Source organism: Aegilops tauschii, chromosome 3 (genome assembly GCF_002575655.3).
Source record: "Aegilops tauschii subsp. strangulata cultivar AL8/78 chromosome 3, Aet v6.0, whole genome shotgun sequence".
NCBI lineage: Eukaryota > Viridiplantae > Streptophyta > Magnoliopsida > Poales > Poaceae > Aegilops > Aegilops tauschii.
This window is the reverse complement of record NC_053037.3, coordinates 387336286-387352889: the sequence shown is the minus strand read 5'-3', so window position 1 is coordinate 387352889 and position 16604 is coordinate 387336286. Positions and strand designations below refer to the sequence as shown.

General features: G+C 44.8%; 1 protein-coding gene across 1 annotated transcript; it reads left to right on the top strand.

Annotated features, from left to right (window-relative positions):
• Positions 1–9663: 9663 nt before the first annotated feature.
• Positions 9664–15889, top strand: LOC109782428 (MACPF domain-containing protein CAD1). The gene is made up of 6 exons (XM_020341049.4): positions 9664–10193; positions 10389–10627; positions 10760–10955; positions 11280–11463; positions 11862–12025; positions 15042–15889. Exons 1-6 carry the CDS (start codon positions 9918–9920, stop codon positions 15639–15641), a joined length of 1659 nt encoding a protein of 552 aa, XP_020196638.1. The 5' UTR covers positions 9664–9917; the 3' UTR covers positions 15642–15889.
• The last annotated feature ends 715 nt before the right edge of the window (positions 15890–16604 follow it).

Sequence of the window (16604 nt, the reverse complement as noted above, 5' to 3'; positions counted from 1 at the left end):
TCCGTAACTCCGATTGGATTGAAACCTTCGCCCAGATTTTTCCTCAAAAATTAGCTTTCTTGCGGCCGAAGAAGAGTAGCAACCACCTTACGGGTGGCCCACGAGGGTCAGGGGCGTGCCCGGGGGGCAGGCGCGCCCCCTGCCTCGTGGCCACCTCGGGCACCGTCTCGCGTTGATTCTTCTTCCCATATTCTCCAAATATTCCAAAAATATTCCCCGTCCTTTATCCCGTTTGGACTCCGTTTGATATGGGGTTTCTGCGAAACATAAAACATGCAACAAACAGGAACTGGCACTGGGCACTGGATCAATATGTTAGTCCCAAAAATAGTATGAAAATTTGCCAAAAGTATATGAAAGTGGAATAATATTGGCATGGAACAATCAATAATTATAGATACGACGAAGACATATCAGATACCCCTGGTCATCCCTGACCAGAAGGTGGAGGGCCTTGCCCAGATCCTCGTCGGACAAGGCATCCGGGCGCAAGCGGAGGTCGTCCCCCTCGTCCCCAAGCTTCCACAAGGGGCGCGAGCACGCCTGGAGCGGAGCTATGCGCTGCATTAGGAACTCCTTGACGATCGTGGCCCCCATCAGCTTCTCCGCCTTCGGGTCGTCAGGCTTCAGGTCGGCAGTCATCTTCTCCAGCACCTGCTTCGCCCGGGGATCGGCGAGTTTCGCGCTGAGCCATCTCTCGTGAGGCGAGGGCATCCCCGTCGGCAGCACCAGCCGCGGGTGGGATCACTTGGTGTCCATGAGGACCCACTTGCTCCTAAAGCTCTCGGCCTTCTTCCCGGCCCTCGATATCACATTGGCCCCGTTGGCCGCGATGAAGTTGGCGCACCCCAAGCACTGGCCCTCCTTGTTCCGGAGGTAGAAGAAGTGGCGAAGTAGCGCCACGGACAGCATCACCCCCACGAATGCCTCGCAATAGAAGGCGAAGATTGATAGGAGGAGGATGGAGTTGGGATGAAGATGAAGGGCGTGCAGCTTGTAGTGGCTGAGGACGGCGTAGAAGAAGTTGGAGAAGGGGGGACTAGCCCCGCAATGACGCTATTCATGAAGAAGGGATAGAAGGTACTGCCTGAGGCCTCCGAGCCGGCCCGGAGCGCGGTCTTTCCCCCCTCGTTGCTGCCGTCCACCATCATCAGGAGCGTGGCGGCAAGGTTCTTCTCCGAAATTGTGGGCGCGCTCAGGGCAGGCTCGTACCAGGAAGGCGAGTGCGCGCCCTTCACCTTGTCAGACGCCATCGGGTGCGGGCACAGGGAGGATTTCCGGCGGATCTAGAGTCTTTTTTTGGGCGAGAAGAGGAAGGGGATCTGGAGCAAGGCAAAGGAAGGTAATGAAAGCTCTGCTGCTTGCGCCAGTCCTTTTGTCAGCCGAGGACGGTTGTCGAGGCAGCGTTGGGAAGTGGAGGCACCCACGTCCTGTCAATCGCCACGCGTCGACCGAGGCCGCAGGCGGTTGGGGCCTGCGGCGCTCCGCACTTGCCCTTTGGCTTCGCCCCAAAGCCAAGTCCGAGCGCGCCTTGGGCCCGGGGGCTACTGCGACGTCCTGGGAACGGGGGTACCCAGACTTGCCTGCATACGGCCCATGAGCGTGGCTCCACCAACGGCCCGGTACGGCCCAGCTTCGACAGCAACAACTCAAGACCTTCGCGAGGCGGGCGACACCAAGACCTCCCTGGGGGCGGCCGCGCTAGGATGGCTCCCGAGGAGCGGAGATATCTATGCAAGGGGCACCACACGAGGTTCACGTGACGTGTGCCATGACGACCAAGGCCAGGCGGGCGCTAGTGGGCGTAGTGTACCAGTTTCCTCTTTGGTGCTAAAGGAGCAGGCGCAGGCGAGGAGTCCCGAGGCATCAGGCAAAGGTTTCCATATCGGTGCAACAAGACCAAGACTAGCAGGACGGAGGTCACCACGGAGCCCACAGCAGTGTCACCACCAGAGCATTTGGCAGGCGAAGACCACTTTTGTCAGGATAGCTTGTACTAGTTGTCTCCCTTCAAAATTGGGCGTTGTGGGATCCCTTCCCGCCTACATTTGGGAAGAGGACCAGGGCCTCTATAAATAGGACTAGCCACCGCCATAGGGAGGGGGACAAAAAGATCTGATCGTGGATTGGATCCATTCCACCAAGGCCATCTCACAAGCTCATCGAGCTCAAGAACACCTCTCCTCCTGAGGCTGTTCATCCACTGTACTAGTTCATCCTTAGCCCTCGAGGCAATCCACCACCACCACACTGGAGTAGGGTATTACACCACAACGGTGGCCCGAACCAGTATAAACCTCTGCGTCTCGTGTTCTTTGGGTTCGTCGAGCTAGGCCTTGAGATCGTTGAGCGGGCGAACTAGAGAGAGAGAGAGAGTTCTTCGTGCGCACCCCAGAGTTCGAACCTCATAAGGGTTTGCCGGAACCCTAAATCCGACATCCGGAGAGGGGGATCTTCGTTCTTCGTCATCACCAACCCTTCTCCATCGCCAATTCCATGATGCTCCCCACCGGGAGTGAGTAATTCCTTTGTAGGCTCGCTGGTCGGTGAGGAGTTGGATGAGATTTATCATGTAATCGAGTTAGTTTTGTTAGGGCTTGATCCCTAGTATCCACTATGTTCTAAGATTGATGTTGCTATGATTTTGCCATGCTTAATGCTTGTCACTTTGGGCCCGGGTGCCATGAACTCAGATCTGAACCGTCTATGTTATCATCATTATATCCACGTTCTATATCCGATCTTGCAAGTTATAGTCACCTACTACGTGTTATGATCCGGCAACCCCGGAGTGACAATAGTTGGGACCACTCCCGGTGATGACTGTAGTTTGAGGAGTTCATGTATTCACTATGTGTTAATGCTTTGTTCCGGTTCTCTATTAAAAGGAGGCCTTAATATCACTTAGTTTCCAATAGGACCCCGATGCCACGGGAGGGTAGGACAAAAGATGTCATGCAAGTTCTTTCCATAAGTATGTATGGCTATTTACGGAATACATGCCTACATTATATTGACGAACTGGAGCTAGTGCCGTGTCGCCCTAGGTTATAACTGTCTCATGATGAATATCATCCAACAAGTCACCGATCCAATGCCTACGGATTTATCTTATATTGTTCTTGCTAAGTTACTACTGTTATCATCACTATTACACTTGCTACAAAACTACTGCTATCACTGTTACCGTTACTGTTACTGCTGTCACTATTATCAAAACTATCATATTACTTTGATACTGCTCACTTTGCTGCAGATAATTAATCTCCAGGTGTGGTTGAATTGACAACTCAGCTGCTAATACCTTCAAATATTCTTTGGCTCCCCTTGTGCTAATCTATAAATTTGGGTTGAATACTCTACCCTCGAAAACTATTGCGATCCCCTATACTTGTGGGTTATCACCCATCTTGTCTATACTACTGTCTTCTTCCTTGGACATGTATTAATTTCAGGCTTTCTTAAGTGGTCCTTACTGACAAATGAAATGGCAGAAAGAGATACTTATGTTGTTCTGTTCTTGCAGACACCTTATTTACTGGTAGTAGGTTCTCTCGTGACGGTTTTCAATGGAGTTGTACTGGCATCTTTGACTGAAGATAAGTAAGTGTAGAAATACTTACACATATTTTTAGGTTCTTGGTCAAGGGTTTATTAGTTTAGAAAAAAAATCTCACCATATGAAAGCACATAATTTTCTTGTCAACAGTTATGCCATAGCGAGCAACTGTCAAGTCTCGAATTTTCAATATTCCAGGACAGTCCATATTGCAAATTCTAAGATATGTGAATTATGACATGGCAGTAACATACTTTTACTCTGATTCAAATGGTGGAATTTAGTTTTTTGGTGCCATTCTTGGTCCATAGCTCCCTAGACGAACAAATATTGGGGAAAAACAATGTAATTAAGAACTGTTGTGTGTGAAAGTGCGTTATATCGACTAGAGGGGGTGAATAGACGATTTTTATGAATTCTTCACTGAAGAATTTCAGGGTGAGGAAATTCCTAAGTGAAGAACTACTTGCAGCGGAATACGTACTCAGATGTAAACATAACAGAACACAAGCATGGTCATCATGAAGAAATGAAACAAGCACAGAGTACAGAAAGCGTAAACACAGGATAAAATAGGATGACGACAAACAGACTGAAGAAATTGAACTGAGGAAATTGAGAAAGTCTTCAGTCAAAGTCTTCAAACAGATATGAACAAGCACACAACAACTGTAATGAGGAAATAAAAGAGTTGAGGAAATAGAACCAGTAGGCTTGGTGAAGACAATGATTTGGTAGACCAGTTCCAACTGCTGTGACAGTTGTACGTTTGGTTAGAGCGGCTAGGTATTTAAACCTGAGGACACATAGTCCCGGACACACAGTCCTCACCGTATTCTCCTTGGGCTAAGGTCACACAGACCTCGCCCAATCACTCGTGGTAAGTCTTCATGTGACTTCCAAACCTTCACAAATTCGGTCACTCGGCGATCCACAATTTCCTCTTGAATGCTCTAGACCATGACGCCTAACCGTCTGGAAGATGCATAATCTTCAAAGGTAACAAGCGTCGGATCCACACAGGATCAATCTCTTCAGTGATGCTCAATCACTTTGGGTTTGTAGGTGTTTGGGTTTGGGTTTCCTCACTTGATGATTTTCGCTCAAAGTCCTCGGAGGATGGGATGCTCTTAAATGACAAGTGTCAGTTTCTCTCGGAGCAGCCAACCAGCTAGTGGTTGTAGGGGCGACTATTTATAGCCTAGGGAGCAGCCCGACATGATAAGACATAAATTCTCTTCAATGATATGACCGTTAGGTGGGTAGATATTTTGGGACAGCTGGCGCGTAGCACAACAACGGTCGGATATTTGAGGCTCAAAATCCTTAGGGCTATCATGTTCCTCACTTGTAGGCAATCTGCACTGGCGAATTCCTAACTCCTTAGTCAGAACAAATTCCTTAGAGACCAGAAGAACTTCATCTCTGTCACTGAAGAATATGACTGAACTGTATGAGATTTCCAATGGCTTCACTCGAAGGGATTGGTAGGTGTAGGATTTTGAGTTGAGCATCACTTGGAAACTTTTCCTTAGTATTTCCTCGACCCCCTTTAACAGTACGGTGTTTCCTATGACTCAAGAAAGAGAAAATGAAACAATGAAAACAAAAGTCTTCACGCTTCATGTTCCTCGAATGAATACCAAGTCTTCAGGGTTACACCAATTTCTTCACTTTGAAAATCTTCAGAAAGTCTTCAGAAATCCAAAGTCTTTAGTCGAAGAACTTCATTTTTAGGGGTCGACTTTCTCTGTAAATATCAAACTCCTCATAGACTTATAGACCTGTGTGCACTCATAAACACATTAGTCCCTTAACCTATAAGTCTTCAATACACCAAAATCACTAAGGGGCACTAGATGCACTTACAGTGTGGTTGGTTTTAAGTACAAGATCTCCAATATATGATTGGCAGCAACTTGACTTTGGTGGACTGATGTCACATAATACAATGCTTGCTTAGCGTTTCCTTTTCATGCAATCTTATTCAAGACAACTACTTGTGTGTTTATGGTTTTCTATCAATTTTTACACTGACACATGAACACTAACATTTGCAGTGACAACCATTTCATTTGGCTACTGGAAATCTTATGCTTTGTGCAAAACATCAATGCATTTTCCTCCTGTTCGACCAGGAGATGAATGCTTTCTACACACTGGTAACAACAGCGAGATCAGAGGGTACCGCTCTATTCATTGCTCTTTTAAATCTTCTGAGTGCACGGTATGTAGGGATTCAAAGATATTTATTAAGGTCACTTCTCCCTTTTGACAAGCAAGCATTGTTTTATAGGTTACTGGCGATAATAATCTCATAATGGTGTCATGCTATGTAGACCATGATTGCAAGATAACATCTTTGCTAATGATACTCCATTTGGTGCCTATGTTATTGTTAAAGTGAGTAACCATTGGTCGCCTCAAATTGCAAGGCATGCAAATTAAGTGTTAACTGTAACCCCATATGCAACACCACAAATTCCATTACTTAGCATGCAACATAATGAATCAAATTAGTATCTCTTTTCTTATTTTTGGCTAGGATAGGATTTCCGTTCCTTGTGTATATACATATTTACTACTACTGCTACATTGTTACTCCCTTATACTAAGAGAACAGGACCTGGTCTGATCCTTCATATATGTAATTGTGTTTTTCATGACAGGTAGAGATACCCTACGACATTGCATTGTATTTGTTTGTAAGATAGATTTGAACTAGCTTAGTTCATCTGGTAATTATTATTAGTACTATATTATTATTTTGCTCACCCAATTCTAGCATCTTGTTACTATTTTGTGCAAGAGAGGAATATAGGTTACATTGTACTATTCCATCCATCCATCAATCTGTCATACTTGCATTGCTGCGGTCGAAGAGTTTTGTCCTAGGCATTTTTGTGAAACAAAATGCTTGCAACATTCATATTGGCAGAAAATGCAGGGCATTTCATTTGGCATGGAGACAAGTGATAACCCACAAGTATAGGGAATCGTTTGTAGCCTTTTTCGATAGACAAGAGTGTCGAACCCAACGAGGAGCTAATGGCAGAACAAATATTCCCTCAAGTTCTATCGACCACCGATACAACTCTACGCACACTTAACGATTGCTTTACCTAAAACAAGTATGAAACTCTTTTGCAAGAATAAAACTATGAGTACTTTGCGAGAATAAAACTATGAATAAATTGCGAGATAATAAAAGTAGATAGCTTTTGTCAACAAGAAATACATTTGTCCCTAGGTGATCGATAACTAAACCGGTGATAATTATTGCAATTTTATATGAGGGAGAGGCATGAGCTAACATACTTTCTCTACTTGGATTATATGCACTTATGATTGGAACTCTAGCAAGCATCCGCAACTACTAAAGATCATTAAGTTCGTAAAACCCAACCATAGCATTAAGTATCAAGTCCTCTTTATCCCATACGCAATGACCCCAAACTCGGGTCTATGCTTCTGTCATTCACGCCACCCACCATAAGCGAACCATGAACGTATTGCAACACGCTATAGTGGGGATCCCTCACGTTTGCGCGACACGGAGGGCACTGTAGGACAACACCAAAATAAAATATACAACTCAAACCAATCATGATCATCTATCAACCCATAGGACAAAACGAATCTGCTCAAACATCATAAGATAGCCAAAGATCATTGGGAAATAATATATAGCGTTGAACACCATGTTTAAGTATAGATTACAACGGGGAGAAGAGGTGTTACACCGCTGCATAGGGGGGGAGAGAGTTGGTGTTGACGGTAGCAAAGTTGTTGGTGTAGATCGCTGTCACGATGATTGCCCTGGCGGTGCTCCGGCGCCACCGGGAGAGAAGGGGAGAGAGCCCCCCTCCTTCTTCTTCTTCCTTGGCCTCCCCCTAGATGGGAGGAGAGTTCCCCCTCTGGTCCATGGCCTCCATTGCAGCGGAGGGGCAAGAGCCCCTCCTAGATTGGATCTATCTCTCTGTTCTCTTCTGTTTCGCGTTCCTGTTTTCTGGCCCTTCACCGTTTCTTAAATTCTCAGAAATCCATAACTCCGATTGCGCTGAAATCTTTACACAATGTTTTTCCATAAATTATCTTTCTTGCGCCCGAAGAAGGGCCCCAACCGACTTACGGGGAGGGCACAAGACACCTGAACTCGCCATGGGGTGCCCGACACGCCCTGATGGGTTGTGGAGGCCGTGGGCCTCCGTTTGCGTTGATTCCACCTCCCAAAAATCACATATATTCCAAAATAATTCTCCGTAAATTTTTATCGCGTTTGGACTTCTTTTGATATGGATATTATGCGAAACAAAAAACATGCAACAAACATGAACTGACACTGGGCACTGGATTAATATGTTAGTCCAATAAATCATATAAAATGTTGCTAAAAATATGTGAATGTTGTATAATATTGACATGAAATAATCAAAAATTATATATATGATGGAGACGTATCAACAAGCCAACAAGCTGGGGATTCTTCTTACTCCAAAAAGCAAGCTGGGGAGAGAGGGTGAAGTGGTTTCCTGGTTTCCCGTTGATCGCTCGGATCAATGGAATTATGGTTTTTAGGTGTGGGCCCCATGGTGGAGGCGACGTCCATGCTGTGATCTTTTAGTCAACTTTTGCTGAAGATAATCTTGGAAAACTAACATTTTCTAGATTTCTAAATTAGTAAATTATGATGTAAAACATGTTAGCATTTTTTGTTGTGTTTGACGCTCGCTATTCGGGTCCCATGCATGCGGAGATGAGCTTGGGTTGCATGTATGGACCTACAAAATATGAATGTCAAAAATGGCCTAAAAAATATGTATGCCAAATTACAATATTGGGTGTTCGAACCCACTCTACCTCCGTCCGGAATTAACTGTCGCTGAAATGAGTGTATCTTGACGAGTTTCAGTATGTAGGTTGACTCATTTTAGCGATAGTTAATTTCGGACAAAGGGAGTATAATGTAAATAGAGCAATTTTTGGTCCCCATTGCAACGCATAGGCACAAGTCCTATAAAAATGCCTAAAATAATTGTTTCTCTATGTTCTTAGTATGTTAATCCATTATAATGGATGTTCTCGAGTAGGAACCTCTGTAGGCTTAAAGCTTTCATGTATAATTAGTACTACCATGTCGGTTAGGTGTATTTTTCTTATTCAGCATGCTACTTTTTTTCTTAACAATGCCGAATTGATATTAGGCTAAAATATTGTGAATACTTGATGTGAACAAGGTAAGTATCTCTAATTAAAGGGCAGTTCGTACATCATCTCGTTTCGTTTCGTCAACACCAGCGAAAGACGACCTTGCTTTTTGTATTATAGTCTCATTTTGTTTTGTCAACAGATAAGCTTGTGACCTGGTTGTGGCCGCTGTACTCGGAGAAGGTGCGGCGTTGCGGTGGTGGTCACCCTTGGGTATGACGCAATGCACTCTTTGTCACTGGGAATCGGTCTGGGACGCCGAGAGGAGAGGAGACAGCTAAGGACGTCATGGAGGGGAGGGGAGACCGCAGTGAGAGCAAGATGCAGGCCGAACGTGTTAATAGAAAAAGATGTATTTATATATATGTTTATTTTTGCATATTATGACAGAGATGGAGATGGATTATGTCGATGTTTAAAAAGAATCCATTTCTATGTCGTTGGAAGGGACAAAAAATTTCACCAAATTTTATACAACAATACAAGTATAAATATTTTATAGAAAAAATAATCTGATAGGCCCGTGGCAACGCACGGGCATTCTACTAGTAATTTTTAGAAGTTTGACCATTTCTTATTAGAAGATTCTTAATTAATCTCAACAACACTAAAACAAAAGGAGCTGCACTTAATTCCACGTGTTGTTTGTGTGGAGTAATTCCAATCAATACAGAAAGTCAAACCGCCACTTTTCAATGGCATGCATGCGTTCCAGTTTTCAACCGCCCAAAGAGGACACCGGCATGACAACATTGAAGACGTGCTTCCAAATGCACTAATTAAATAGTACCGATAATCAAGAGAAGAAATGAAGAACGAGAAATGAAAATTTGGAAAAAGAAATCCAGTCAAAGCAGACTACCCCCAGGCAGGCAGCGTCGCCATCTCCCTCAGTTGCCTTGCTCCGTAGAAACCGTGTCCCCCTCTCCCTCCCTCTCCCCGATCGACAGCAATAGCGGCGGTCAAAAGCCTCTCCTGCGACGACTCCTCCAACCCCCGTCCGTGTCTTCTTGGACGCTCCTCCCCCCTCTCGTAGTCTCCACGAAGGAGCAGCGCAGGCACCGGAGCGGCCTCTTCTCCTCTGGTTGCCGCGGCCAAGCTGAGTCGCCACGGATCTCGCGGCGGAGAAGGGGGAGCGCTGGAGGGGCCCATGAGCCTCGCCGGCTCCGCCCTGGAGGCGGCCCTGCAGGCGGTGGGGCGCGGCCTCGACGCCGCCGGCGACCACCGCCTGCTCTACTGCAAGGGCGCCGGGAGGCTCGTCACGCTCGACGAGGCCCGCGCGCGGGACCTGCCCATCGGCGGCGGCGTCCTCTGCGGCGTGCCCCCCGACGTCGAGGTAGAGGCCTACCGCGGCAACCCCGAGCGCAGCCGCCCGCCCCCCCCTGGTGCCGCCCCCGACGAGCCCTTCGTCTGCAGCTTCGATAAGGTGAGGGAGATGCTCCGGACCGGAGTCCCGATTTTGGGGCGTTTGAGCAGATCGTGCACGCATATGCATCATGCCTTCTCTCTTCTGCGTGTATTGTGATGCAACTGCTGTTATGCAAATCGTGCTACACATGTTAGGCTTCGTGGCCGTTCCCTTCACTGTCTCTGACATTTGGCATCACCATTTATCGCGCAGATGGCGGAGCATTTCAACAGGAAGGCGAGCTTGCTGGAAACAGTCCCGCTGGGTTCCTTCAACTCGCTCTTCAGCTTTACTGGTTCTTGGAAGAATGATGCAGCCGCGACAAAGGCCCTTGCAGTTGATGGCTACTCTGTTCCGCTATATAGAGTTAAAATAACTAGTGATGAACTGATTCTGCAAGAGAGTGTAAAGCTCGCAATTCCATATACTTGGGATCCACCAGCATTGGCTAGGTCAGTAGGTAATCTTCTCCATTGACCCTGCTCTCAGGGTCAGTTTTACATTTGACTGCCCTACATAACTTTTTGCATATTACCTGCCCTTATCATACAATAACAAGGTGCCCTTGTCTCATTTCTGCTCAGCTTTATCGAGAATTACGGCACACATATTATTACTTCTGTAATGGTTGGTGGTAAGGATGAAGTATACATAAAGCAGCATTCCTCATCCCAATTGTCTGAAATGGAGTTCAGAAATTATGTCAGAGAAATTGGGAACGAGAGGTTCTCAGATGTGGAGAACAAGTCAAATGCACCCCCCATCAATTATAGCGAAAAGGTTAGTCAGTTCGTAGTGTCAAAAATGATCTTACATTTTGGGACGGAGGGAGTATCTTGTTAATTGCAAGTGTTGATAACAATAGGAAATTGGACATTCTTAATGTGTGCACCTTGAGGGCGGTGTGAGTTTACAAGATGCTATTACATGGAGGCTATTTATTTGACTCGTCTTTGAAAACGGCATAAAGTATCACCACTAGGAAATTAGTTACTTTGAACTGTCACACATGTTCAATTCGAAAAAAAAAACTATAATAACATATGTGATATGTGTACCACACCTCTTACTGTAAACAAATCCTAATTCCAGTCCCATATACAGGACATGACAGTAATCTTCAGAAGGAGGGGAGGTTGTGATCTTGTTCAGAATTCTGTTGAGTGGATAAAAACTGTTTCCTCAGCACCAGATGTCATAGGCATGACATTTCTCCCTATTGTTTCACTCGTCGATGATATACCTGGGAAGAAGCACATTGCTCGTGCCATTGATCTATACTTGACATGTAAGACATGCACCTGATTCCTTTTTTGGACTATCCTCAAAGTCCATTTGCCATAAACCTGAGCTGTTGTTTTATATTATATTGCTATCTATATAATGTAGTAGCAGAGTCTCTGCACAGGTCTTCTATTTGGTGTATGTATTGAAAAATATGTTTTAGTAAGGGTGATGTGTTCATGATCAAGATAGACATATCTTTCCTAAAGTCAGAATGTCAATCGTGATTAAATCAGTAGCTCAATACAGTATTATAGCTATTGAATGATTACAATCTGGAGAAATGTTTTCCTATGTCTACCAAAGAGTTGGGTAGTTGTCCTTGCTTTTTCCTGCTGTGATTAAACATTATCATATTACATGGTATCTTTTCAATGATGTTTTCATATTTTTTTACTCCAGACAAACCTCCAATTGAAGAGTTACAATACTTCTTAGATTTCCAAGTTCCACTAGTTTGGGCTCCGGTACCACTGGGTATTGCTGGACAAAATAGAAAAGAGCCTGTGTGCCCGTCACTTCAGTTCAGCTTGATGGGCCCAAAGCTATTTGTTAGCACAGAACAGGTAAATGCTGCTCTCGGGTTTAAATACATGTTTATGATAATTTCCCTTTAGCTATTTTAGTTTTACCATTGATAGGTCAATTTAGTGCCCCTTTATAAACCCAGTCATTAGACAAAATAGAAGCAAACACCATTTTGCTGTAGGATTAACAATAATTTACTTGGGATGCGACGAAGCGTTCATATTTTGTAATGCAGTTCGATTGATCAAGCGATATGGAACACATTCTTGTGTTTGGTTGCGTGAAAAAATGGAACCTACCGATTCTAGAGAAGGGAATATACCCCATATATGCAGAATGTGCTCTAAATCGGTGGAATCGACTAGCTCCTCACTCAAATCACGCGGACCCTCTATATGCAGAATGTGCTAGTTCCTTCAAATCGGGGGAACCGATCGATTCCTCGCTCAAACCACGCGCATGTGACACCCAACTCTCACCGCATAAAAGGAAATAACCTATAGCCTCTCTCTCTCCAGACCTCTCTCCCCATGTCATCTCGTGGCAGCGGGCCTAGGCTGCGGCAACGCGTTAGGAAACACCCAAGACGCGGCGACGGTAAGGGGAAGGGGACGATGGCTTATTGGGAAGCGAAGCAGCAGCAACGGCTGCTGGGCGATGGCCGATTGGTAGGCGGAGCCGTGGCGGCAAACAGGGGCGAGTGGTGGAGTTGGAAGGCGGATGCACTGCACTGTAGCGCTGGCCGATTTTTTTGCTTGTCAACATCCTGTTCTTGAGCTTGTCAACCTCAGCTCCCAGTCTGGAGCGGTGGCTGAGGTAGAATTCTGAACTTTGGCTGCTCTGTCAGAGCTAGAATTCTGAACTTTGCAGCAAAGGAAAAGCGGTGTAATATACCACTTTTCAAACTCTAGCAAAGTATAGTAGTTATTGTTTAAGCTAGGATTTTTTTTCCGCCTAGAATAAAATATATGATTGAGCAATTCATTTTCTTCATTGTATTTTGTTTTCACCGAGCCATGTCAAGTGGAAATGCTCTAGGTCTTGAACTATATTTGACTTGGGCTCATATCTATCTTCTAGTCAAAATCCAGCCCACTTATCATCCTTCATTTGGTCCGGTTATCCAAACCTATTCCGACTCGGGCTCGGAACCGATACCAACGCCCCATACTTGCCAAACCTCCTTACCCCTGCGCCAAGACATCTCCTTACCTCTGTAAGCTTCTCTTGGGCGACCTAAACCAACCCAGGTTGTTTCGGATTCTTTCACCACCGCTGTATTCAAGTAGGAGGAGAACCCTACTCCGTATCCAATCCTAACCGACCTAGGGCAGTCCCAACCGACCTAGAACCACGAATCCACAGCTTCGAGCCACCCCAGGTCACCACCAAAGTTGATCACGCGAGTTCCGCAAGGCAGCAGAAAACTGCTATGCAATCTCTTTGTTTTTGGCGACTCAATCATCTCCTCGACAACCCCACCGTTATAGACGAGCCCGTTGAAGTGCTGCAGGACCGAGTCCTCACCACTAAGTTTCACAACGACCCGACGGTGCAATCCCGTAAAGTTATTTGGTCGTCACTTAAGATTGCACCGTCAGATCGTCGTGAAACTTTACGGGAGTGGTGAGGACTCAATCGTGCAGCACTTCAACGGTCGGACCGTCTTTAACGGTACATAACAGTTTTTTGCTGCTCGGAAGCTATGGATTTGTGGTTTTGGAGTCTTGGGAGGTACGAGGGGTTCTAGGTCGGTTGGGGCTGCTCTAGGTCGGTTAGGCCTCCTTTGGTTTGGAGGAATTTTATAGGATAGGATTCTTATAGGAATTTTTCCTTTAGAGGGCTTTGGTTCAAAGGAAAATAAACATGAGCCTAGACTCAATGGAAAAAAATCCTATGATGTGAACCAAATGACATCTCTTTTCCTATTCCTACTCATAAGATTTGAGATACATGTCATCTCATTTCCTATAAGTTTCTTATTCCTATGATAATCCTATCCTATGAACCAAAGGAGGCCTTAGGATTGGATACGGAGTAGGGTTTATCCTTCTCGAATCCAACAGTGGTGAACGAATCCGAAACCACCTGGGTTGGTTTAGGTCACCTAAGAGAAGCTTCCGGAGGTAAGGAGACGTCTTGGAGCTGGGATAAGGAGGTTTGGCAAGTATGGGGCGTTGGTCTTGTGTCTGAGTTGGTTTGGATCACCGGATCAAATGAAGGATGATAAGTGGGCTAGATTTTGATTAGAAGATAGATATGCAAGTTAAATATAGTCACTTCTGCTTGACTTGGCCCGCTGAAAGAAAATGCAATAATGAATTTATTTTATTCTAGGGAAAGAAATTCCTAGCTCTAGAGTTTGAAAAGTGGTATGTTACAAGCGGGCTCACAGTGTGGTTTCTGCACTAGTTAACTTTAGAAATATTTGTGTATAACATAAAATTGTGCATAATGACATAAAAAAATGCCAAGAAAAAAGAGTCTTGGCTATTTTTGCTTGATGTGTATGCGGGTTGATGATTTTTGACCTATATACGTGTCTTGTTAAATAGGGAGCAATGCGAATTATTTGTTTGATATCATATCCTTATATAGTTGTTATGCTTGTGACTGTATTTGTAACTTATTTATGCTACAAATACAATTGAAATATTATGAAGAATTTGAAAAATTTGTCGCTAAAAATACAAAGAGCTATCTTATTCATATTATACATATGCACATGAGATGATGAGAGGTATTCTCACCACTCCTACACAAGAGATGAGTTGAACGAAATGCATTCTATTTCATCTCGCCAACCAAATACTGTAATATAACCATTCCACTCCACCAGATTGCCCCCAACCAAATATAGGAATGGAACCAACCCATTCCAGTGGAATGGAACCATGACATTCCGTTCCACTTCGTTCCTGAACCAAACACACCCTAAGGGACCACCGCTTATGTTGGGGGTTCTATTTGGTGACATTATGGAATATACTTTATAAGATGATAAACTACGCGGAACAATCTAGTTCAAGCTAATTTCCAATGGAATACATGCAGGTATCTGTTGGGCGTCGACCAATCACTGGCCTGCGGCTGTGCTTGGAAGGAACAAAACAGAACCGTCTGGCTATTCATTTGCAGCACCTTGGCTCGTTACCAAAGATATTTCTACCTCACTGGGACTCGCATATCACGATCGGGCCACCAAAATGGCAAGGACCTGAAGAGCAGGATAGCCGATGGTTCGAACCAATCAAGTGGAAGAATTTCGCTCATGTCAGCACTGCGCCCATAGAGTACACTGAAACAAATATCACGGATCTGTCTGGCGTTTATATTGTCACGGGAGCACAATTAGGAGTGTGGGATTTTGGCGCAAAGAGCGTGCTCCACCTTAAACTTTTGTTCTCCAGAGTTCCTGGGTGCACAATCAGGAGATCAGTGTGGGACCACAGTCCAAGTTCTGCGATGCATAGAACAGATGAAGCTTCATCGTCCTCAAGTGACAATGCTAAACTTGTGAAGATTGTCGACATGACAGAGACGTTGAAGGGTCCGCAAGACGCACCTGGCCACTGGCTGGTCACAGGAGCAAAATTAGGCGTGGAGAAGGGCAGGATTATTGTGCGTGCAAAATACTCCTTATTGAACTATTGACCAAAGTGTTGAGAGCATTCATTCATTCGCTCTGCTATGGAGCACCATGTTTAAAGATAGCATTGTTCTTTTGTTCATGTATGGTACTGTATGTAACATGTTGCTTCTTGCGTTGATGCTACGAGCAAAGTAGCATGGACAACGTTTTTTTGTCCAGTTCAAAAATATTTGATCTGGCCCTGGTCATTTCCTTCCGAATCATCTTAGCGCGTCAACGGAATTTAATATATTGTTTTTCTCATCAGTAATATTGTTCTTTGCTTTGTGGTGACGTTTACTCCAGCAGAACGGAACTGAGTTCAATGATGTTTAAACGAACATTCCCTGGGCGCACTTTATCTGCCCTTGAACAAATATTTGGAACTAAGGGAGTAGATATGAGAGTGTTATTCCCTCCGTAAAGAAATATAAGAGCTTTGATCAATGATCATACCTCTTATACTTTAGTAGTGATCTAAAAGCTCTTATATTTCTTTTCAGAGGGTGTGCAAATTTTGCTTGGAGAGGTGACTTCCTAGGTTTGCTGTGCAACTCTGCTACTTACTGTACTGCTTCACTGTTCGACTAGATAATTGACGAGAACAAATTTTTTATAGAAAAAAGCCATCATGGCTAGCTTTATTAACTTAAAAAAGAAACATGATGAGAACAATTGTAGCCCCCTTTCTCCGCTACGCATTCTGCCAGTAGATCTAGAAATTAATTGCAGACGCAATCAGGTATGTCACCTCTTCTGGTGGACATGGTGCCATGCTTCCAAATGGAACAAAAGAAAACCTTTCATATTTGCTACTTTTGCTGTCCATTTGCAAATTAACAAACATTTATCAACAGCGACTCCATTTAGCCTGTTCAAGCCGGGGGAATTTACCGAGTCGATCTGAATTCCTGATCCCTTGTGAGTCCTGACTTGTTGTTTCCGCGGGAGGCAGGAACATTGTTGACGTCTCTGTGGGGAATGTG

What these genes read in the sequence shown, in the direction of transcription:
- LOC109782428 (XM_020341049.4), top strand. Translation starts at nt 9,918, where the DNA reads ATGAGCCTCGCCGGCTCCGCCCTGGAGGCGGCCCTGCAGGCGGTGGGG. An exon ending in TCGTCTGCAGCTTCGATAAG is followed by an intron (nt 10,194 to 10,388) that starts GTGAGGGAGATG and finishes TTTATCGCGCAG; the next exon opens with ATGGCGGAGCATTTCAACAG. An exon ending in GATCCACCAGCATTGGCTAG is followed by an intron (nt 10,628 to 10,759) that starts GTCAGTAGGTAA and finishes ATTTCTGCTCAG; the next exon opens with CTTTATCGAGAATTACGGCA.